This window comes from Hyperolius riggenbachi, chromosome 2, assembly GCF_040937935.1.
Source record: "Hyperolius riggenbachi isolate aHypRig1 chromosome 2, aHypRig1.pri, whole genome shotgun sequence".
Taxonomy (NCBI): domain Eukaryota; kingdom Metazoa; phylum Chordata; class Amphibia; order Anura; family Hyperoliidae; genus Hyperolius; species Hyperolius riggenbachi.
This window is the reverse complement of record NC_090647.1, coordinates 282,714,954-282,740,341: the sequence shown is the minus strand read 5'-3', so window position 1 is coordinate 282,740,341 and position 25,388 is coordinate 282,714,954. Positions and strand designations below refer to the sequence as shown.

Here is a 25,388-nt window from a genome sequence, read left to right as displayed (position 1 = left end):
GAGTCTCTGTTGTCTGCATAGTGGCTTGATGTGAGTGTAGCAGCAGGTCTGTGTTCTTATGAGGGCTCTGTCACTTGTGGAAGTCATCTTCTAAATTAAAGTAAACCTAAGTTGAGAGTGATGTGGAGGCTGCCATATTTATTTCCTTTTAGTGGCTGGATAGTGTACTGGTTACGGGCTCTGCCTCAGACACAGGCGACCAGGGTTTGAATCTCAGCTCTTCCTGTTCAGTAAGCCAGCACCTATTCAGTAGGAGACCTTGGGCAAGACTCCCTACCACTGCTACTGCCTATAGAGCGTGTCCTAGGGCTGGTGCTTTGAGTCCCCCAGGAGAAAAGCGCAATGTAAATGTTCTGTGTCTTGTCTGTGTGCCTAAAAAATACCAGTTGGCTGATATACAGTACTTGGCTGCAGTCGTTTCTGAATAAAACCTGAAACAAGCATGCAGCTAATCTTGTTAGATCTGAAAATATTGTCAGAAACACCTAATCTGCTGCATCATGCTTGTTCAGGGTCTATAGCTAAAAGCATTACGAGGAAGAGGATCAGCAGGGCTACCAGGCAACAGGTATTGCCTAAAAGGAAATAAATATGGAAGCCTCCATATCACTCTCACCTCGGGTTCACTTTAAAGTAAAATGTGAGAATTGCGTATATTCTTTATATCATCAGATACTATATGGGGCCCCTTCTTATCTCTGGCCTTTCTGCCCTGCTGCGCTGCCACTGTAGCACCCATTCTTTCCACTTTGCATGCCCTGTTTCTGCATACTCAGCACCCAAATGTGTAATGATGTAAAGAAGAAATAGGCATCCAAAATTTTGTATTGTTCCCCTAGTATATTTTAATCCACATGTGTGGCTATTTTGGCCCAGAAACTAGTGTGAGTACAGGTGCCCCGTGAAGTCATTTAAAGATCCGGCACATCGAACTTTAAAAGATAACTTACCTCACCTGCCAGAACTTATTACATTATGAGCCATGCGGTCCTCTATCCCTATAGGAACAGTGTGCTCTGCTATTGTATAACAGAACAACGTCTCGGTACAGCGCTCATTTCTTGTATTGCTACTCGCAGGATAAAGCTCCATCCTGACTGGAACCACCAATTGAGCATGTTTAGTGTAAAGCTGCATATACACATTCAATAACTGTCTCCTGAAGATATGGTGACCCCTGGGCAACAGAGTAGTGCACAGTACAATAGTCATAGTGTAATGTCCATACCATATTCTTATTATGTATTTATGGTCTATAGCACTGACATCTTTTGCAGCACTTTACAGATAACATGTCACAGACTGTCCTCAGAGGAGCTCACAGTCTAATCTTATCATGGTCTAATGTCCTACCATATTATTATTATTATTATTATTGTTATATTTTTGTATAGCGCTGACATTCTGCAGCACTTTACAGAGTACATAGTTATGTCACTGAGTGTCCTCAGAGGAGCTCACAATCTAATCCCTACCATTATAGTCTTAATATTTTCGCTATAGATTGTTTTGAGGGAAACCAGTTGACTCATTAGTATGTTTTTGGGATGTAGTAAAATATGAAGTGTCTGAATGGAATTTGTTGGAAGATAGAAACCCCATGCAAATTTTGCCCTGGCCAATATTAAAACTTAAGACTTAGGATATAATTTAATAGTGCTATCCACTATGCCTCTATTCCACTCATATCTATCTACTCATTCATGTCATCAATTCTGACCCTCTACCACCTTTCCTCCCTCCATTCTACTTCTCTTCTCTTGTGTCATTACACTACCAACACACTGTGCTTATCTCCAGAATGGGTTATGAATGCTAAACTATTGTAGCATCTCACTATGTCAGTGCTTCAATGTCATGATTTACCCACTCCATTCCTATATAAACAGGCAGTAACATATTTACATATCCCATAATGTTTGCGAAAAAGTATTCTGAAATGAAGCTCACATTTTGCTTGATAATCTGATCCTGCATTGTGAAGGACATGATACCTTAAAGAGAGTCTGAAGCCTCTTAAAATTCATCTTTTTATTTAACAATCCCCTTCTGCACTATAACCCCATCTAAAAGGCCGCTATCCCGCGGCAGATCGCTGTATCTAAACCCTCCAAATCCCTGGGGCAATGTTGGGGGAGCGCTTCCTAGTAGAGGCAGAGCTTTGGGCTGTAGCTCTGCCTCTACTCCTGTCAGTCGGTGCTGATCGCCGCCTCTCCCTGCCCCTCTCAGTCTTCTTTCAATGAGAGGGGGAGGGGGGAGAGGCGGAGATCAGCGCAGATTGACGCGAACGGAGGCAGAGCTACAGCTCAAAGCTCTGCCTCCCCGGGCAGCAAAACCCACGACCTGGAAAGTCATGGGGGGGTTAAACACAGAGTTCTGCTGCGGGATAGCAGCGTTTTAGATGGTGTGATAGTGTAAGGGGATTGTTAAATAAAAACTGTTCTGTGGGGACATGATGTTGGGCTTGTAGTGTGGGTGATGTTTTTATTTGAGGTGCATAGTGGCAGCATGTGCTGTATGGCATACAGAGCCAGATCATCCACAAGGCCAACCTAGGCAGCTGCCTATGGTCTGGAGAGAGTCTAGGGGCCTGATGGGTGCAAACCCCCACCAAATCTAACTACGGTAAATAAGCCAGGTGACCAGTGGAGGGATACAAGTGTTATCTTGCCCAGGGCACCATTTCATATAAATCCTTTTCTGATAGCTTATGGTTTATATCATATACCAAGTGTTCTATAGTGTGTGCGACTTTTATTGTGTGCAGGTGGGGACACCACAGGTTTTCTTGCCTAGTGTGACAAAAAGGCTAGAAACATCCCTGTTGCTAACCATGCTACATACTACAGTTTCACTGGTGTAAATTAGACACCACAATAATTATGGTCAGACCAGTGTTATGGTGAGGTATCCATGTTAAGACAACATGTTTGGGTTTGGCAGCCCTGATGCGGGTGCTAAGGTATGTGCAGTGAAACGTGGATACAGAGGATGGGAATTTCCTCCATCATTCATCACGTAGCGGGTCCTCCCTCCTCGCTCCTCCTCCCACACACAGCAGTGAGCTCCGAGCAGCACATAGCTACAGGAGTGCTTCTAGCCTTTTTGTCGCTCCAGGCAAGGAAACATCCACGTTTTCTTGCCTGGAGCGACAAAAAGGCTGTCCCCACCCCCACACAATAAAAATTGCACACACTATAGAAGACATTGCATATGATATAAAACCTAAGCTATCAGAAAAGGATTACTATGAAATGGTGCCCTAGACAAGATAGTACTTTTAGCCCTCCACTGATGGTCACCGGGCTTATTTAGTTGGATTTGGCAGGGGCTTGCATCCACCATGCCCCAAGGCTATCTCCACACCCAAGGCAGCTGCCTAGGTTTGCCTTGTGGATGATCCAGCTTTGTATGCCATACAGCACCCACCCTACAAGTCCCAACACCAATAGTGCTTCTCCAATCGCCAGCGCTTTGAAAAGGGCTTGGCTACTGTAATCCTATGAGGGTGTTCCCACAGCAGCTTTATGATTTTTTTTTTCTTTATTGCAAACGCGCTGCATGTAGCATTTTTGGGAGCTGAGTGTGCTCCCAGCCTCAGCTCTATCACTGTGTCCTCCTCAGATGGCGGCAGGACTGGCTCTGCAGATTCCATCAACACTGCCATACGCAGCACTTGGGAAGGAGGAGGAGAGGCTGGGGGCAGAGCGTGGTACACAAGACCCTGCTGCACACTGAAAAAGTGATCTTTGTATGATTCCATATCCATATCCGTGGCTGAGTAGAAGCAGTCACTAGAGCAATTGTGTAGAGAGCAAAAAGCTTTTTCTCCCCGCACCCTTAAGGTGGCCACTAACAATCAAATGTCTAGCGAAAAATTGCTTGAGCTGAAATATCGCAATACATTGTTCACTACACCATCAACGAACCAATCTTTGCTTCATATCTATCACAACCGACAAGAAAATCCCAATTTTGGTTCGAAAAAAATCCATTCGGATTACTGTTTTTTTAATCGTTCATAATCGATTGTGCCCATCAATGCAGATTATTTACAACCAATCCGATCACATCTGTTCAGAATTATCTGATCGCTCAAACGATTTTTAGCTAGAAATTGGACTGTTAGTGGCCACTTTTAGCTTTCATTCTCCCGGGACAGGGAAAAGGAACTTTTTTTCCCTGGACTGACAGAAAATGTAGGGGCCGTTGTCACTAGGGTAATTAGCAGGCAATTACTACTAATCGCCAGCGATCACTAGCACTTTTTAAAGCACCAGCTCAATACTAACTACATGGCAGTGATCTCACTGACGCTATCGCCGTCAATTTACGGTTAGCGGCAATCGCAAAACGTGATACATGCAGCATTTTTCCGTGATTCTAGAGCGATCGCGATTAGAATGCTAAAAAGTGCTAATCGCAATCGCTCAAAAATCGCGAGTGTGTACGGTGATTTTACTGCGATATTCGCGTAAAATCACCGCGGCAAAACACTAGCGCTAATCGCTAGCGTTTTGCGATTCCAAGTGCCATTGGGCCCAAACAGTGCCATCTAGACAGCTTTGTGCTCCAAGCCCCCGTTTGGGGTGCCAGTGGTTTGAAACACTTCTGCATAGCTAGTCACATAAGCACCGGCAGCTGCAGATCTGGGTGAGGCTCTTCTTTGTACAGCAGCTCCTCCCCATCGGGAGCACAAATCTCCACAGGAGTGGGGAGGTCTCTATCTCTCCATCCCTGCGTGTCCTTTCCATCAGGAAGCGTGTGATGCAAATACCTGGATGCCTCTTATTTCTGGATGTATCTGTCTGACTCATTCTTGGGATTTCTGCCTGCCCTGGTTGTCTATCTGTCTCTGGGTGCCTTTCTTTCCAAGCAGTTGGGCGTGAATGATTTTCATTTGCTGATGATGCCGTCTTGTTAGAAAGCTTGTGGATGTAATTTTATATACGAGGCCGGTTTACTGTCGAGCTTCCATATCTCAGTCCTTTCTGGTTGGGGGCAGGGTTATTTTATTCCTGCTGCATGCAAGCCTCTCTTCTGGCTCTCTGTGGACACAGGCTCTACCTATCCTTCCTTGGATGCCTTCCTTTTCAGCGGTCCAGCTATGGATGCCAGTCTGTCTCCACCTGTCACAGGCTTCTGAGACTCACTGGATGCGATGCCATATTCTTTTCTGTCTGACTGGATGTGACACTCTTCTTGGAGGTCTCACTGGATGAAACAGTTTCTGACAACCAGTGGTCATAGCCCCCCTTACCCTTGGATGTTTCTAATCCTTGGCAATAACAGAACAGCTTTACAACCCCTTAGTAGTCTCTGTGTACTCCTTTCTCAAAGGGGTAAGTGAATGATGCCCATAGCATTGTAACATAATGTTCAATGCATTTTTCAGGGCTCCACCATATAATTGTGTGTCACCATCTACTTACATATTGTCTTAAAACACATATGGAAAGTCTCATCATAGTGCATCATAGAGTGGGTATCTAGAGTCATGCGATTCCCTCAAATGATGAATCATATTACCATTTCACAGTCTGTTGCTATGTTTTATGTAGGCTTTTAATCCTATACACAAGTTACATCTGTTCCGCATTACACATCCCTTGCTGCATGTTAGTTTCTCCAACCATGGATCCTGCATGATCTTTTTGACATGTAAATGAATCTAAATAAAAAAGGGAAGGGGGGGGGGGGCTTAAGTCATTCCCAGAATGCACTTCCATTTATCTACGTACAGCTTGCAACACCTTGCCTCTAGGGAATGTTGCTGTGCCAGAATTTAAAATGAAATTTCCTGACACTTTACCTTATCACATTGACATGAAATAGCAGAGACTGATCTTATCAGCTCAGCATTGAGTGATTTTACTGTGATGTAGATGACACTCTGCCTCATGTTAAATGCACCTGTCTATATATTACATATGTTGTATTGTTGCTGTTTCCACACCTTATTTGGGGTGTCCTGACATTCTCGTTAATTATGGAAGTGTGTAATGAGTACTGACACTAACCAGTAACCAGGATAGAAAAGTATTAATTTGGGGTGCTGTAGTTGTCACCAATATAGCAAGTAAGGCTCACATAGCATTTGTAGATGAAAGGTATGGTATTCCACGTTGACAGTGTAATTGCTGTGACAGAGGTAGCAGCACAACAGAACTATTTCACAAAAACTAGAGAGAAATACAACAATGTCCACGTTGCCTGTAGAAACACAATTCACAGGTTCGGTCATGAAATTAGCTCATGATAAGCTACTACAGAGAAATCCTGCAGTCATGGCTGTCACTGGGGGTTACATGTAGTACAGTATAATCTCGGGTATAGTAAACATTCGGGTATAGTAAACTACCTCTCCAGGTCCCAGCCAATCTCCATTATAAGTCTATGGGAGCAACGTCTGGTATAATAAAACTTATTTTATAGTAAACGGGTTTTTTTGGCCTCTACCTGACGCTGACTCTGGATATAGTAAAAAGTGGGGGGTGTATGTGCCATATGTCAGTGTGAAACCCATGGTCTGCTGCTCTCTTCTGGCTGTTTGCTGGTGAGTTGATGCCTGATAACACTTATAAGACAAGAAAAATGGCACCAGTGCTGTATGTACAGTACTGTACAAATACGCAGCCTAAGGAAAATGAGGAATAATGTGAGTGTAAACAAAAGAGGATGCAGCGTTACTACTTCCACGTTGCAATCACTGATAAAAGTATTGTCACAGACCACTGGATTGTACGCTGTCCCGGGTATCCCTTCCCTGGTTAGTGATGATGTTTCTGGTAGCATGTGGAGCGCAGTACAGGCTACTTACACTTGTAGTGAAGATAAGAGCAGACCTCCTCGCAGAGAAACTAAGGAGAGTGGAGAGGAGAGTGCTAAGTCCCACTCACGGAGGTATCGGAGCCACTCGCATTACAGATGCGAGTGGCTTATCATGATTGGCTGCATTTTGAAGATGGCTTCATGACTGGCCTAATTGTGAGCAGAGGTATAAGAGCCACTCACAGGAAGTGAGTGGATGCCTTTATTTAGTGACAGCTGCAATTTTTAAAGAGCCCTGGATACTCTACCAGCAATTTGTCCAGCCTGGCTACCAAAATGTGCAAGTGCTTGTACTGTACCTGCAATGGGACCACAGAGCTGCTCTTTTGCTACCAGGGGCCATTTCTAGGACAGTTTCTGATATAGTAAACCACTTTTCCCGGTCCCTTGGAGTTTACTATAAAGTGATTATACTGTACTTTAGTATGGAGCCCAGGATGCAAAAAAAACCTAAAGGGAACCTAAGATGGGGAATTAAAAAGAAAATATAAATACCTGGGGCTTCCTCCAGCCCCCTCCAGACTTATTGCTCGCACGCCATCCTCCTCTGCCTCCTCGTTCTTCTGCAATTGGCCCTGGAGAGTCCTCTGGTCTGGGGCCAACCACAACATGCGCGGCATGGCCGCACGTGCGCTCTCAGACGTAAGTGTCCTGCGCCTGCGCAGCATGCTCCCGGCGACGTGCGCGAGGCTGGCCTGCACCGCCTGACCCCGACTGGACGACTTACCGAAGCCAGTTGCGGAGCAATGAGGAGGCGGAGGAGGATGGCAGTGTGGAGAGATAGTCCCAGGTATGTATATTTTCTTTTTAAGCCCCCATCTCAGGTACACTTTAAGTCAGGGGCGTAACAATAGACCCTGCAAGGTATGTAGCCGCAGGGGGGCCCAGAAGCCACAGGGGGCCCCATAGGGGGAGAAGTTTATTTTCCCTGCCCTGAGAGACTGACAACTAAAGGCACAGAGGGAAAAAACTTTCTGCTCTCTGCACAATTGTCCTGACTGCATCTGCTATGCCACTGATAACGATTCATACAAAGTTTTACAGACAAAGATTTGTAGGCAGTCACTATTCAGTGTGCAGCAGGCTCTTGTGTACAGGGCCCTGTCCCCAACCTCTCTACCCCTCCCCAAGTGCTCTGTACTGTAGTAATGCTGGCGAAGTCTGCAGAGCCAGTTCTGCTCCATCAGAGAGGGACAGAGTGAGTGTAATAAGCTGTGGCTGGGAGCACACTCATCTGTTGGTTTTCTGTATGCGTTTTCTGCACACCATGTGTATCTGTATGTGTGAAAACATGCAGGTGTTATCACAGAAGCTAATGTAATTGATATAGAAAATGCGTGCACTGCTTCACTGCTGTCTGTTTTTATCTGCATAGGGAAAACACATTCAAGTGTGCAAATTACAAATTAATAACATTGGTTCTCAGTTTCCTGTGCATAAAGAAGGGGGGGCCCCATCCAAAGTTTCGCAGGGGGGCCCAATGATTTCTAGTTACACCCCTGCTTTAAGTTCTATGGAGGCTCCAAGTCAGGCCCTGAACTTAACATTGTATGGGTGCAAAAGTCAGATAGAAGTAAATAACGTGATAAAACAAAAAAAGTTAGGTGTGGTTCAAGGGAACAGCTTAAGTTTTTAGGCTCCCCCTCCTTTTTTTGCTGATTTAGTTTTTCCAGGTTTGAAACCCTGTTTTAGGAAGCTAACAAGACACAGTTGTTTTATAAGAAAAGTTTTATTTAAGAGAAAAGATTTTGAGGGAAAATGGAATTCCCATTTATCCAGGACTCGTTTCTTATAGTAAGCAATGCAGGTATCATGCCATTTCAGCAGCTCCTTGGTAGAGATGGTCACAGAGAAGCTAGAATTTCTGATGTGCATGTCTGCTTAAAGGAATACTTAAGGCAAAAAAAAAAATGACATTTACTCACCTGGGGCATCCCTCAGCCCCCCGAAGCTGGATGGTGCCCTCGCAGCCCCGCTCCGATCGTCCTGTCCCCGCCGGCGGCTACTTCCGGTTCGGCGACAGCCGCCGACAGGCTGGGAACGCGGCTGATTTTCCGCGTTCCCAGCCGCTGCTATCACCCTCTATGCTGCTATAGCGTCTATATATACGCTATAGCAGCATAGAGGGTGATAGCAGCGGCTGGGAACGCGGAAAATCAGCCGCGTCCTCAGCCTGTCGGCGGCTGTCGCCGAACCGGAAGTAGCCGCCGGCGGGGACAGGACGATCGGAGCAGGGCTGCGAGGGCACCATCCAGCTTCGGGGGGCTGAGGGATGCCCCAGGTGAGTAAATGTCATTTTTTTTTTTTTTGCCTTAAGTATTCCTTTAATGCTAATTGAATGCAGTATGGAATTGGGTCAGTCAAGCTCACTGCCTGCCTATCTGGACTGGCCCAATTTTAAGCTGCATACAATCTGCATTCAATTGGAAAAAGTAGCATTTCATTGGCCAATTCTAGTCCTGGGAATTCCCTTGATCCGAAAATCTAGTAATGACGGCAAAAATGTTATAGTAGTTTTCCTCCTGCCAGACGCAATCCACTTGAGAGCTGCAGCCACTAAAGATCTGAACTCACTAGTGTGCTCCTGCCCACTTTTGTGCTGATTTACTGCAACATTGATGTGTTGCTGAAATCAGCACAGAAGTGGACAGAAGTGCACTAATGAGTTCAGATCCTAAGGGCACACTCAGTAGGCCACCCTGATGCATTACAGAGTACTTGGGATCACTTCTTACATTTCACATGCCTGACTCTGCTTGTCTTATCATGAGACCTATAAACAGGGCTGTGTGGAGTCAGTACAAAAATCATTTGACTCCTAAGTTTATGAAACCACCGACTCCAGGTACCCAGAATTGCTCCGACTCCTTGACTCTGACTCCTTAGTCTAATACCAATGCTGTGGAGTTGGTACAAAAATAATCCGACTCTGACTCCAGCTCCTCCGTTTATGAAACCTCTGACTCCAACTCCAAGTACCCATAACTTGCTCTGACTCCTCAACTCCAACTCCACAGCCCTGCCTATAAAGTACATATGAGATTAACACTAAACAGGTAGCAGTCCTTTTTTCGTGCCTAAGATTGTGCCCCAAAATTGCAAATCTCTGCCCCTTCCCCTCTGCTTAGCTCCCCTTCTCTCTTGACTCTTGCTGTAAGAATGGATCTATTGTCTGAACACATGGGTCCCCAACCTTTGCTGCCCCAAGGACCGTGAACCTTTTCCTGAGGGTGCACAGGGTGCGAGTAGTTTTGATGGTGGTGTTTTTCTCTGTGGCTGACATTGTTTTCTGGGGTAGGTGGAGTATGGGTGTAAAAGAGGGTTAGGTTAGGGAGGGGCAGGGGCTACAGTGTGGAAGCACAGCAAAGCCAACAGCTGTAAGAAGAGGACAGCACACCTGGTGATGCTCTGCTGCTCTGTATGACTAAAATTAAAGAGAGAAAGACCAACCCCACGGACCGGCTCAAAACAGCCCACGGACTGGGGCTGGGGACCCCTTGTCTAAACAATGTTCTCTTCCTGTTATTTGCTATTCCTGTGACAACAATCTGCACACACAACTAACTGTTCTGAAATTTCCCATTCTACACAGACCACACACACACGCACACACAAACACACATATTTTGAATGATAGTGTGATCTGGTGCCCTCCTGACTCTCTGCAGAAGCCCTGAATGCTAAGGCTTAATGCCGCGTACCCAGGAAAAATGGCAGTGCCTTTTTAACACTGCCACAAAACTGGGAAAGCGGCGCCCTCTAGCTCCTTCTCAAAGGGAAGGACTCTAGGGTTCCTTTCTCTCCGAACCGAGGTTTGGAGAGGAGTGGAACCCTAATCTTCTCGCCAGAGGCTCGGGGACCGCTTGGGGCCTCTCATTTCCCGAAGGCATGAGAGAGCCCTCCTGCCCCAGTTGTTGTCAGCTGGGTTCATGGGACTACGTATCATCCGGGAGGAAGATGCACAAAGGATGACCGTGGCAAAAATGCCTCCAGCCTTCCTTCTCGCATGCCCCTGCCGGCTACTGCTTGTGGGTCCTGGGCTCTGCGTTGGATCACTACTAATTTTTTTTTTTTTTTTTTGTTAGCTTTCTTGGCTCCTGTTGCATGCAACAGGAGTCCCGGGTAAGCAAGGCCTTTTGCCCATGCACGGAAAAAGTGAGTGCGTAAACACCCCCACAAAACGTGCATGGGCAGCCATGGGCCCCACAATACAGCAGGACCCTTCCGGTGTTCCCTGAAGGGAACCTTCCCCCTTTGCCTTCGGCGCAGGGGGTTTCTTGGGTCCTCCAACACCCGAAGGATAGAAGGACCCCAACCTGCCCAGTGGTTACCCAAATGGCCTGGCCATGTGGCAGCCGTGTCCACATGGTCCGGGTGGCTCCCCCGAGAGGGAGCCGGGGCGGGAACCGAAGTCCCCAGTGCCAGCAAGCTGGCCCCGACCTTGCGTCCGGAGTTATAAAAATTCTGCACTCTCCCTAGCCAAAAGGACGGGGAGCTGTGTTAGTAAGCAATGCATATGGGCAGTACAGACCAAAGCACCCTACTTCCGCCTGGGATCTGCCACATCCCTGGTTTTCCAGGTACTCCTGGAGCTCCACTTCCAGGGGCAGTACGCCTAAGCAAAGCCCTCAGCCCTTCAGCTTTGACCATGGTAGATCCATTCAGTCAGCCCCAGGGGGAGCATCGCCAGGAAAAACATTTTTTACTAGAGGCCCGGGTGTGTTGGATCACTACTAATGCTCGACCTCAGTGTTATATGAGGTTCGAGTAGCTGAGTGCTTCTCTCTGAGAGAGAGTGATGCAGAGCCTTGACCTCTTTGTCTTTGCTTGATGGAGACATAGTGAGCTGTAGTTTGAAAGCAGTTTCTGTAGTTCACCTTTAAATTGATCAGGAGAGGAATCTCCCATTCTATCATGCCATCCTGTAGAGTTTCCTCTAACAGACTGAGATACACTTTTTGTCAAGTACATACCATCGGGAAAGGTGAATTAAATCTGTAATGCTCCCCAACTGGTATTCAAATAATTGTCCCTATAGCCAATATAACTCTACATATCCTATGGAATCCAATGATTTAATTCTGATAAAATATATATATATATTTGTTTCTGTCTTTTTTTACTCAACCATGATTGAGTTGAAGAAGTGGGTGGTTCAGTTACTGTATTTGGTTGATTCTAGTACTATGTTGTTGATTTAAAGGATCACCTAACGTGAGAGGGATATGGAGGCTTCCATATTTATTTCCTTTTAAGAGATACCAGTTGCCTGGCTATCCTGCTGATCTTCTGCCTCCAATACTTTTAGCCGTAGACCCTGAACATGTATGCAGCACATCAGGTGTTTCTGACATTTTTGTCAAATCTGACCGGATTAGCTGCACGCTTGTTTCTGGTGTGATGCAGACACTACTGCAACCACATAGTTCAGGAGGGCTGCCAGGGACAAGGAAATAAATATGACTGCCTCCATATACTTCTTACTTCTAAATTACAGAAAAGTGCCCGTTTTAAACATTTTATTTTGTATTTATTGCCTGGAATTTAGCTTTGAAGGCAGTGGCTGTATTCAATTCATTTTTTTCTCCAAGTAGATAATTTTTTATCTTGTGTTTAAAATAACTTTTCTGTACTCTGCAACTCTGCAACAAAAAGTACCAAAAAGTAGGTGAAAAGGTAATCAAAATTATTCGGAGTATTTTCTTGCTTGCTGGTTTCATAAAAGGCATTTTATTGATAAGATGAGAAAATATTACCTTGGAGACAAAGTGAATTGGATAAGGGCCAGTGCCCCATATACAATTTACTTTTTCACAGAGTTTTCTCCTAGGTGATGTTTCACAACTTGTAAATAAAATACATTTTAAACCACCAGCAAGCAAAAAAAAATACTCAAAATAATTTTTACAGTATTTTTTCATCTACTTTTTGGTACTTTTTCCATTGCAAAGTGCTAAAAGTTATTTTAAATCAAAGATAGAAAATGATCTCATAGGAGAAAACTCAGGAGAAAAAGTGAATTGCATATGGGCCCGTATTTCTTAACCTGCTGAGCGGTCTGGACGAGCTCAGCTCGTCCAACACCGCCAGATGCTGCCGCTCAGGCCCTGCTGGGCCGATTTTTGTCAAATAAAAAGCAGCACACGCAGCCGGCACTTTGCCAGCCGCGTGTGCTGCCTGATCGCCGCCGCTCTGCGGCGATCCGCCGCGAGCAGCGGCGAAAGAGGGTCCCCCCAGCCGCCTGAGCCCAGCGTAGCCGGAACAAAAAGTTCCGGCCAGCGCTAAGGGCTGGATCGGAGGCGGCTGACGTCACTCCGCTCGTCGCTATGGCGACGATGTAAGCAAAACAAGGAAGGCCGCTCATTGCGGCCTTCCTTGTTTATTCTGGGCGCCGGAGGCGATCGGAAGAACGCCTCCGGAGCGCCCTCTAGTGGGCTTTCATGCAGCCAACTTTCAGTTGGCTGCATGAAATAGTTTTTTTTTAATTTAAAAAAAACCCTCCCGCAGCCACCCTGGCGATTTAATCAGAACGCCAGGGTGGTTAAAGAGTAACTGTCAGGCTGCAGAAGCTAATTTAAACCTCTATTCTCCTGTGTTAAACAGTTTAGACGGAAGCCAAAAAGGCAATAGTGAAGATAAAAATCTCTCTTACATTTGATGTGTGCTTATCAGCAAAGCTGTTAGACCCAAGAGGACGCAAGCCGCATACCATACTGCAAAGCATTCTGGGGCCCTCCCCTCGGCTGCTAAGGAGAAGTTACAGGATCAAGTTTCAGCAGCTTGTAACTCAGTCCAGCGCACAGCACTGAAAAATCTCCGGGCAGAGTACACTGCAGGAGTCCGCTATTGTTCCTAGCCACATGGCTAATTAATATTCACTGCACACTAGTGTTATTCAGTACGAGCTGTTCTGTGATCAGGAAGCAGGCAGGATTTGGCTTCATAGGAGACAGACAAACATGGAACCTGCCATGAGCTGTCAGGAGCATCATTCTCTGCAAATACTATATACAAATTCTGTGAAGTACAAACGTGGACTGTGAAATGCATATGTAATGTAAGTACAGCCAATCTTTAGCTACTGATATATGTGTTTATTTTCTCTGAGACCTTATACCTAACAGCTCCTCTTTAAAGATACTTTAAAGTGAAATTCCACTCTTTAAAGAAAATTAAACATTCATTACAGTTAAGCTCTACAAAAGATTAGGATTAAAGCTACACATTTTTTCAAACTGCATACCTTGATTATTCTTATTGCCTTTTCACCATGTGTGTAGCATAGACTGTTGAGTTGGGAGTGTTTTTGGAGAAACCCATGCTGCCTCTTATTCTGATGGTTGTGTTGCATAATTTGTTGGGGCCTATACAGTATTATGGAGGTCCCTGCTGTATATTATTGAGGCACAGGGGCGTATCTCAGTAATATAGAGCCTATATAAAACACTGATATTGTGCCCCCCCCCCCCCCCCCCCAGTGAAAACCCCCTTCCCCTCTAAAAACAGCATCCTTTCTCACAAACATGTGTTATGGTTGCCTGTGTTTTTTGGCTCAGGATATTGCTGAAGTTACTTTTTTGAAAATATTTCTTCGTATTCCCTCTCTGTCCTCTTTTCAAACACTAAGCCACGAGCGCCCTACATACATGAATTAAGTAGCCATGTTCCCCAGATAACATAATTAATCTAATTTAAGGTCTGAGTGCCAGGGAGGCACAGGGGTAGGCATGGTAGTGCAACACAGAGGCAGGCATGGCGGTGCAGCACAGGAGCAGGCATAGCGCCCATGTTGCTGTGGCACCCATGGCATGAGCCATGCCTGCAACCCTCTAGATACGCCTCTGTTGGGGCAGTGCTATATACTGTGGAGCTCATGCTGCAAACACGTTGGAGGCAATAGTTGCTTTACTGTTATTATTCTGTGTGGGCCATGTTATTATTGTTATTATTTAGTATTTAGCATAGAGCGCCGAAATCTTCTGCAGCACTTTACAGATTATACAGGATCTTCTCAAAAAATTAGCATATTGTGATGAAGCTCATTATTTTCTGTAATGTACTGATAAACATTAGACTTTCATATATTTTAGATTCATTACACACAACTGAAGTAGTTCAAGCCTTTTATTGTTTTAATATTGATGATTTTGGCGTACAGCTCATGAAAACCCAAATTTCCTATCTCAAAAAATTAGCATATTTTATCCGACCAATAAAAGAAAAGTGTTTTTAAAACAAAAAGTCAACCTTCAAATAATTATGTTCAGTTATGCACTCAATACTTGGCCGGAAATCCTTTTGCAGAAATGACTGCTTCAATGCGGCATGGCATGGAGGCAATCAGCCTGTGGCACTGCTCAGGTGTTATGGAGGCCCAGGATGCTTCAATAGCGGCCTTAAGCTCATCCAGAGTGTTGGGTCTTGCGTCTCTCAACTTTCTCTTCACAATATCCCACAGATTCTCTATGGGGTTCAGGTCAGGAGAGTTGGCAGGCCAATTGAGCACAGTAATACCATGGTCAGTAAACCATTTACCAGTGGTTTTGGCACTGTGAGCAGGTGCCAGGTCGTGCTGAAAAATGAAATCTTCATCTCCATAAAGCTTTTCAGCAGATGGAAGCATGAAGTGCTCCAAAATCTCCTGATAGTTAGCTGCATTGACCCTGCCCTTGATAAAACACAGTGGACCAACACCAGCAGCTGACATGGCACCCCAGACCATCACTGACTGTGGGTACTTGACAATGGACTTCAGGCATTTTGGCATTTCCCTCTCCCCAGTTTTCCTCCAGACTCTGGCACCTTGATTTCCGAATGACATGCAAAAGTTGCTTTCATTCGAAAAAAGTACTTTGGACCACTGAGCAACAGTCCAGTGCTGCTTCTCTGAAGCCCAGGTCAGGCGCTTCTGCCACTGTTTCTGGTTCAAAAGTGGGTTCATGCTTCCATCTGCTGAAAAGCTTTATGGAAATGAAGATTTCATTTTTCAGCATGACCTGGCACCTGCTCACAGTGCCAAAACCACTGGTAAATGGTTTACTGACCATGGTATTACTGTGCTCAATTGGCCTGCCACCTCTCCTGACCTTAATCCCATAGAGAATCTGTGGGATATTGTGAAGAGAAAGTTGAGAGACGCAAGACCTAACACTCTGGATGAACTTAAGGCCGCTATCGAAGCATCCTGAGCCTCCATAACACCTGAGCAGTGCCACAGGCTGATTGCCTCCATGCCACGCCGCATTTAAGCAGTCATTTCTGTAAAAGGATTCCTGACTAAGTACTGAGTGCATAACTGAACATAATTATTTGAAGGTTGACTTTTTTTGTTTTAAAAACACTTTTCTTTTATTGGTCGGATGAAATATGCTAATTTTTTGAGATAGGAAATGTGGGTTTTCATAAGCTGTATGCCAAAATCATCAATATTAAAACAATAAAAGGCTTGAACTACTTCAGTTGTGTGTATTTGAATTTAAAATATATGAAAGGCTAATGTTTATCAGTACATGACAGAAAATAATGAACTTTATCACAATATGCTAATTTTTTGAGAAGATCCTGTATAGTTTTATTACTAACTGTCTGTAATGGATTGCGGAGACACCGCCGCGCGGTCTGACAGCGGGGCGGCTGAATCCGTGTTCAGACCGGCGGGTTTCTCCGCAGCGGCATGCGTCTGGTTTGTCTGAGCCTAGTAGTGCACACAGATGGAGAGCTACGCGCGCGCGCGCGCTAACAGGCAGGCCCTTTATGCCAATAAGAGAGGGATCAGCTGATCAGGACAATCAGCTGATCCCAGCGCAGTAGGTGATTGGTTGAATGGGACTGGGCGGCGCTGAGGAGAGCTCTGCTATATATACTTCTCGTCTGTCAGTGGCTGGTTGTCTGCCGTTGCGAATGCTTATGTGTTAGCACTCAGACCATAGTCAGATCCTTCAGTGTGTTAGAACCAGGCGGACCTGGGAATTCACACTTAGCCAGATTACTGTGTTATTACTGTGTTATACTTTAGACCAGTTCCAGGGTGTTGAGACCACGGACCTCACACCCAAGATTAGGAATACTGTGTCATTACTGTGTTATTCTGTAGATCAGTCCCTGAGTGTTGAGACCACGGACCTCACACTCTAGACTAGGCCTCTGCTTGACATCTGTTATGACCTATTGCTCTCTTGACTCTGCTCCTGCTCTCTGATTCGGTATCTTTGCATATCTGATTACCTGTTGCCAACCCTGGCTGTCCCTGGTTACCGAATCAGCCTTCTGTCTCTGTACTTTATCCGCTCGTGTGTTGCCGACCCGGCCTGACCGACCCTTCTACCTGTGACACCCCCCCCCCCCGGTGGGGTGTCCAGTAGCTGCAGGGACTCCCTGTTTCTCAGAGGGACCTCTCTGCAATCCAGTCAGGGACTCAATCTCATAGGAGTCCTTTGACTGCAGTAGAGTCTCATTCACAGCTGTTCAAGGAATCACTGACTCTCTGTGTATCTCCAACCCTAACCAGGAGATACTCATTATACGGTCTAGGGTCACCTGCTCCTCAGGTGATCCAGGCTCATATACTGTTGCACCAAACAGTTACACTTATCAGGTGTCCAGAGGTTAGTTATACTTGTATTATTGGTGATTGTGCAGATCATCAATAATCAGGTATAAATCTGTATTCTTGGTGATACTGCAGATCACCAATAATCAGATTCTCTCTGTGTGCTGACACCGATCGTTACACTGTCCCTCAGAGGGGCTCACAACCTAATCCCTGCCATAGTTATATATCTTTTGTAGTCAATTTTAGGAGGAAACCAATTAACTTATTTTTATGTTTTGGGGAAGTGGGAGAAAACCAGAGTACCTGGAAGAAACCTAGGCTGTCACGGTGAGAACATATGAATTCCATCCAGATGGTGCCCTCACTGGGAATCAAACCAGAGGCCAAGAGCTGCAAGGCGAGAGCGCTATCCATTATGCCACTGTGCTGCCCATGTTGTCTGTATGTTGCTTTGGGGGACACGTTGCCTAAGTATGTTATTTGGAACACACTACCTAGTTATGTTATTTAGGAAGCATGATTGTCACTGTATGAATGACTTCTTGCAACACCCATTTCACACTGGCCACGCCTCCTAGCCTCACCTTTAAATATTTTCATGCAGGGCAACCTACCCCCTAGAGGTTCTGGAGTTCTCAAGCTCAGCTCTCTTTAAAAGTTCCCAGGTATGAACATGGCTGCACTTCCAATACACAGATTTTTAGAAACAGTGTCAGGAACGATCAATAGCAGGTAAAGCAGCTGTGTTGTTAAATGTATTTATTGTAGTTCACATTCACTTTATATATGGCTTGCAGTCCTTAATATGCCCACCAATCATACAAATCCAGCTGGTCTTGGATTATGCACTACCCCTTTACTCAAATCTGAAGAGGATTGTGTGGCAACAAACACATGGCAAGGCTGTAAACTATACAGCCTTGCAATCTCAATACTGCTTTCATTGATGAGGCTTTACTAAGGCTTGATGAGCCCTGTATTTGGCAGGGCTTTCTGGTATCAAAGCTCAGTCTTGCCTTACCTTCTGTTACCCAAAAGGGAGTATTCATATGTTATGTAAATGCCTCTGACACTGACAGTATCCAGGCCTGCTGAGGTGAAAAGGCTTTAGGGCCCATTCACACGTTTTAAAAGCGCTAATGTAATAAAACCCTATGGGCCCATTCTTACTTTGGCGATTTGCGCTAATCGCCGCAAATCGCCCAAAATCGTATCCACAATTCATACACTTTAGGCTAAAGCTTAGGCTTAAGCTTGAACGATCATGTCCTCCTTACCTGCCCCATGGATGTAAAGGGACATCACAACTTACTGTCAACTCCCCCATACATATAGCAGGTAGATGCAAACATATCTCACCTGCTGAATGGTGTGACTTCACCTGCACAGTCCTGTGATCTGTGGTATCACTTCCTGCATCAAAGGCTTGGGAGCTCCACCACCAGTAGAGGACCACAGGCTTACACCCCCCTAGTGACCAGGCTATGCTTTAACAGCTCGCTGTAAGGCCATACAACTTAGCACACAAATTAGTATTAGCAGATGCAGTCAGGACAATTGTGCAGAGAGCAGAAAGCTTTTTCTCTCTGTGCCTTTAGTTGTCAGTTTCTCAGGACAGGGAAAATAAACTTCTCCCCCTATGGGGCCCCCTGTGGCTTCTGGGACCCCCTGCGTCTGCATCCCTTGCAGGGTCTATTGTTACGCCGCTGCTCTGGGCCCATAGCATCTGCTATGGCTATTTTTACTTCCTAACTTCTACTGTCCACCAGGTGGACTGCAGTACTGCAGCACAATCAATTCCAAACACCTGTAAAATTCTTATTTTAGGATTCCAACTTTCCTAAGACTTTTCCATTATATAAGCTTTCACTTGTCGTTAATCACTTATTATTCCCACAGACATCCTGGATTGATAATGACAGCCTATTGAAACCAATAAGCTGTTTCCGATTCACGTTTGGTGAAAAAAATATTGCGACTGCAGAATTGTTTTTGCAATCAAATCCAAATCTCTATTGCCGTGTATTGGCACAGCAGGGGATTTGGATGTGATTCTGCATCAGCACAGGTGCCGCATCTGTTTTTGGAGACGGAGACGGCACCCCCTGTCCCTCACACAATTTTTCTTCTCTTGGCATTCTGGGAGATGCATGCAATATATGAAGTGCCTGAAGGCATCTTCTCAAGTGCAGGGTTAATATTAAAAGTAAAGCAACTTTCTGGACTACATTTGACTTTTACAACCCACCAGCAAGTGTCTCTCTGCATTCTTTGTACTCACCTGCAACTCCATGTTTTCACCAGTGTGTGGCATGTCCCTTATATTGAGCTTCCACTGTTCACTAGTAGGTGTCCTTCTGCAGTATTGGAGCATGATTGATCAATGCAAACACCTATGAACTCCCTACTTGAACACTCTACTCTTCCTAATACCTTCCAGAGTTTCAGTGTTTGTAATGCTGGGCATACATGGATGCAATTATGCGCCGGATCGATCCGCTGGCTCGATCCCGGCGCATCCCCGCTCAGTTCCTCGCTATTGTCCGCTCGCGGGGATCGAGCGGGGAATCTATCCGGCGGGTCATCGAAACTGTTGGATATTATCAATCGAGCCATCAGCGGCTCGATTGATAAGCAAGACACTTACCGTGTATGCCCAGCATAAGGCCTAACCTTGCAGCTCTATTCTGTGAACAGCTGGTCCTATTTCTGATATTCTGATTCTTGGTTCTGACTCTGTACGCCTTTCCTGTCAAGTCTTTTAATTCTGATTTTGTCTTACATTACCTGGTGCTTTATGTGTTATATATATTTTTGCATACATAGATAGTTATATATTATTTGCTGTGCTTTGCTTTTTATGTGACAGCATTATTGTGCATTCGCTTTATACTGTACACACTGTATATATGGCACTAATTCTTATATTAAACTGTTTCGTATCATGTTTGGGGTCTCATATTTTAGTATATGCTCCAGAAGTGGTTACCAGCTTCACTGCCAGTGAGGCCTATTATACCTGCATTGAATTGTCTAGACTGGAGGCTGAACTTATTCTAAATAATATTATTACCTGGTTGGGAAACAAAATATAGCATTAGATAAAATGGCAGTGCGAATTTAGATTAGCTATAAAACAGTCCTTTGTGGGAATCTTAGGCCTAGTTATTTAGTGCGAGCAGTAGTAAGATCAGCACCTGCAAAGAGTTTACTTAGTGGCCTTTCATAACATTTATTTCCTTTATACTGGAACACAATCCAGTTCATTATTTAAAAATGGCACAGTGTGGTGACAGTGTCATATTCATAGTGCTGCCTCTCGGCTAGTGACGTACTGCTTCTGGGAAGTACATCACTGGGATTCTCGTCAGTTCGCCCATGAGCACCGCACTACCGTCGTGCACATTTGCTGCATCGCCCATTGACTTGCATTACTGCATAATCCATGCGGTAAATGTGCTTTAAAGCCACAATTCATGTAGATTTGTGTAATTGCATCTCATAGTCGTGAATTTAGAATTACATTGCAAAAACCATAAGCTGTGAGCTGTCATTGGTGGCAGTTTCATCTCTCCTGACAGACTCCTCCCCCTCTGTTTCTCTCAGTCAATTTCTCACCTGGCCCCAGCACTGACAAGATGATATCACTGGGGTAGGGACAATTAATAAGCTGTCAGTCACTAGGGGGTCACTACTGATGAAATGTTAGACTACAGCTTTAGCTGCATCTTTCGTGCATTTTTTGTGCAATTTTATTTTTATGACATCATCAATAATAAAACATTTGCAGGAACTAGCAGATATAGTTTCAGAATGAGTCAGATTGACCCCTGGGGATATATGTACCACAGGTTTATTGTATAAAGCTCATAGTCTGCATGATGGCTGCTTTCTTCAAGTAGAGAAAAGTGCCTCTTGATAAATACTAAATTGTCCATGTATATCACAACATTTGTAAGCTGCTAGCTGTAACTATGGGGTGAGGTTGCTTCCACTCACCAGCTTTGTGCATTTATGCATGTATACATGTCATACATTTGTTTTCCATATCATCCTGTAGACTGAAGAGTAAAGTTGGGAAAGAACAAATCCCTTGTCTTGTTTTATATTTGTCCCTAGAGTGACTGTCCCACTTCCAAAGAGACATGTCATCTTCAGATGAAGAGACCCTCAGCGAGAGGTCGTACCGTAGTGAGAGGTCGTGTCGGAGCGAGCGGTCTGGCAGCTTGTCTCCTTGCCCCCCAGGTGACACTCTTCCGTGGAACTTGCCACGCCATGAACAGAAGAAGAGGAAGAGCAAGGACTCTGTTCTGGACCCTGCAGAGAGAGCTGTGGTCAGGGTAGCAGGTGAGAAAATGAGCCATGCTATGAAAGTATACTGTATGCAATTGAATATAATTCTGAGTAGCAAAAAAGGAAACAGAATAATAACACAAAGGATACAGTAAAAAGGGATATTGTCTTCTATTAATAACAGTGCTGTCATTGAATGAGGATCATCATCTTCGTAGCAAAGACACTTGCAGCCATGCGCCATAACATTCATTCACTTACAGTATATGGTCCAAGGTCAATGATGTGCAGTAGCTAAAGCAACAAATCAGATTTCAGCGACTATTCAACTTGTCAAACATGTAAACTTTTATATGGATATACGGATCACTATGTAATGCAATCATTTCAAAAATATTACATACAGTTAGGTCAATAAGTATTTGAACAGAGATTACTTTTTTCTAATTTTGGTTCTGTACATTACCACAATGAATTTCAAATGAAACAACTCAGATGCAGTTGCAGTGCAAACTTTCGGCGTTAAATCAGTGGGCAACTAGGGCTAACACAATCCCTTCATTTCAGGGGCTCAATGTAATTGTACAAATTAAATAAGTGGAAATAAAATGTTCATTTCTAATACTTGGTTGAAAACCCTTTGGCAATGACAGCCTGAATTTTTGAACTCATGGACATTACCAGATGCTGGGCTTCCTCCTTTTTAATGCTCTGCCAGGCTTTACTGCAGTGGCTTTCAGTTGCCATTTGTTTGTGGGCCTTCTGTCCGAAGTTTAGTCTTCAACAAGTGAAATGCTTGCTCAATTGGGGTAAGATCAAGTAATTGACTTGGGCATTCAAGAATTTTCCAGTTCTTTGCTTTAATAAACTCCTGGGTTGGTTTGGATGTTTTGGGTCATTGCCCATCTGTATCATGATTGAAATGCCGCCCAATGCATTTGACTGCATTTAGCTGGATTTGAGCAGACAGTATGTCTCTGAAAACCTCAGAATTCTTCTGTCCTGTGTCACGTCATTAATAAATACTAGTGTCCCACTGCCACTGGCAGCTATGCATGCCCAAGCCATCATACTGCCTTTGATGTGTTTTACAGGTGAATAATGAGAAGTTCCACGCCTTCTCCATACATTTTTCTTGCCATCATTCTGGAAGAGGTTGATCTTGGTTTCAGCTGTCCAAACAATGTTTTTCCAGAACTGTGCTGTTTTTTTTTCATTTTTTAGATTTTCTTCAGCAAAGTCCAATCTAGCCTTTACATTCTTGAGGCTTATGGGTGGCTTGGGCCTTGCAGTGCAACATCTGTATTTACTTTCATGCAGTCTTCTCTTTATGGTAGACTTGAATATCAATACACCTACCCCGGGAGAGTGTTGTTCAATTGGTTGACTGTTGTGAAGAGGTTTCTCTTCACCATGAAAATGATTCTGCGATTATCCACCACTTTTGTCTTCCCTGTCTTCAGGTCTTTTTGCGTTGCTGAGTTCACCAGGGCTTGCTTTTTTTTTCAGGGTGTACTAAACTGTAGATTTTGACACTCATAATATTGTAGCAATTTTTGGAAGGTTTTTTTTTGTTTTTGCAGCTTAAAAGGAACCTGAGATGAATAGAAAGAAAAATTCATACATACTTGGGGCTTTCTCCAGCCCCCTCCAGCCTAATCACTCGCTCAGCAAGTCATCTGCCTTCTGTATCCTCCGCAAGGGTTCCCGGTATCTTCAGCAGCCGGGGCTTACTGTGCATGCATGGCCCGATAAACATAGAGAAGTGAACACCGCTCTACTCCAACAATTCCTACCACAGTGCTCGACCTGGGCAGCAAATCCACAGTCAACAAAGAAGGAAGAAGTGGTCCGTACTTGTCAGTAGGACATAAAACCTTTATTGATGGACGTATCCATAAGCAATCATAGCAGGCATCAAATAGCTGACATGTTTCAGACGTCAGTCCTTAATCATAGCTAACACGTGAATGGCAACCTGAACATATAAGTAGGGATGTCAGTATTAAATGCCCGCCCCAAGTCCACCCCGTGGGAGTGGTTACATAGTGCACAAAACACCCTCATCCATCTATACATTCTTTTATCAAAAAAATGCACAATATACAGGATCAAGATACAAGAAAAATATAAAATGTACAAATTAAAACACAAGAGAAAAGACAAGGAGCAACATAACCCAAAGGAGCATTAACCTAGATGGATCTGGTCCAGATTCAAAAGCAGTAACTTCTATGTACTTAAACATAAGACCAGCAACCACCGGGGAGGACAACAGTCCACCAAGGGAAGGATCGGACTTGACATGTATGTTGCAAAAGGGGGGATATGGATACCTCAAGAGGATGATTAAGAGATGATCATCAGATCCCATTTGGCATTTAAGCCAAGTGGAGCCCTGGTACCCAATTGGAAGATCCACTTAGCTTCTTGTTATAGCAATCTCTTATAGAGGTCCCCTCCCCTCCTAGATGGCACACCCCTCTCAATCGGACTAAATGAAAAACCTGTCATGTCACCCCTGTGAACCTCACGGAAATGTTTGGCAACATTGGTGACATTGGTGGTTTGCCAGCCCGTTCCCAAATAGTGTTCGGCTACTCTCTGCCTCAAAGTGTAACGATTGTGGAATTCTCTCCGTGATCAACGCACAAGACGTGTGCGCTGACACTACGGAAATCCTCCACAAACGTATAATTTGTGGAAACCCAGCAGAAGGTGCAATGCACCTGTAGAGGGAAATTCCTGTCGACAGGGGGAGCTGTGGAGTGCAGAGGAACAGCTCCTCTGCTCTACCACACACGCCAGACAGGAATTGCACGAAGGGATGGAACGCAATCGCAAGAGAGGCGATTGAGAATGAGCACAGAGACAGATTGTATGTGTGTGCACCAAATCAGTCGCCAACCCGCGACGGTGCACACACTACAGCAGATATGAAGTAGGAACGCGATCGCGAGAGGTGCGATCGCCAGACGTGACACAAGGCTACAGCAAGGCAGAGCACGAGAGTAGCAAAGGCACAGCAAATCATACAATGAGAAGTTAAGGAAAATAACAAACGCTAACTGAACGCGAACACCGCACTCATTCGCAACAGTGCACGCGTTCGTGCGCGGTCTCCACATGATAAGCACAATAGAGACAAGCACGCCTAACTAACCACCGACAGACAAACATGAAACAGAGGACGTGAGCGCTTGCTTAACGGTTACCTCACCGAGCCTCCAGCAAGCGTTCGTAGCAGACAAGACAGACACACGAAAACATGAATAAGCGAACGATAGGATCCACAGCACTAGTGAAAGTGGCTAGCGCGATCCAGGAAGACAGAACAGAAGGATCCACAGCACTAGCACAGGATGCTAGTGCGATCCATGTACAGAGTAGCAGAACAGAAGGATCCACAGCACTAGCGCAGGATGCTAGTGCGATCCAGGTACAGAGTAGCAGAACAGAAGGATCCACAGCACTAGCGCAAGATGCAAGTGCAATCCAGGGAAACAGATCAGAAGGGGCTACCAGTAACAACCGCTGTTCCGGTTAGCACCCAGACACACAGAACGATTTCCTGTCGACCATCGCTGGGACAGGACAATCGCAACAGACAAACAAAACAGATAAGCAATCCTAACTGCACTAAGGAAACATGCCCAGTGCAGTTTCCAGGGATTACTCTAGGCTAATCTTCAACAAAGAGCAAGGCTGACAC

At 44.9% G+C, this 25,388-nt stretch overlaps 1 protein-coding gene and 1 long non-coding RNA gene across 9 annotated transcripts in view; one reads left to right on the top strand and one right to left on the bottom strand.

Annotated features, from left to right (window-relative positions):
* The first annotated feature begins 4,752 nt into the window (after positions 1-4,752).
* The window catches only part of MACF1 (microtubule actin crosslinking factor 1), a 449,681-nt gene continuing 429,045 nt past the window's right edge, over positions 4,753-25,388 (top strand). For 6 of the 8 annotated variants that reach the window (XM_068268830.1, XM_068268828.1, XM_068268833.1 and 3 more), the window contains exons 1-2: positions 4,753-5,342; positions 21,503-21,730. In XM_068268830.1, the coding sequence (XP_068124931.1) occupies positions 21,529-21,730 (202 nt within the window). In that variant the 5' untranslated portion in view covers positions 4,753-5,342; positions 21,503-21,528. The remainder of the gene's footprint in view (positions 5,343-21,502; positions 21,731-25,388) is intronic. The other 2 variants (XM_068268831.1, XM_068268826.1) reach the window with 1 other exon arrangement.
* LOC137546403 (uncharacterized) overlaps positions 21,160-25,388 on the bottom strand; it is a 175,427-nt gene continuing 171,198 nt past the window's right edge. Inside the window, exon 3 of the long non-coding RNA XR_011026252.1 lies at positions 21,160-21,700. This is a non-coding gene — a long non-coding RNA (uncharacterized lncRNA). The remainder of the gene's footprint in view (positions 21,701-25,388) is intronic.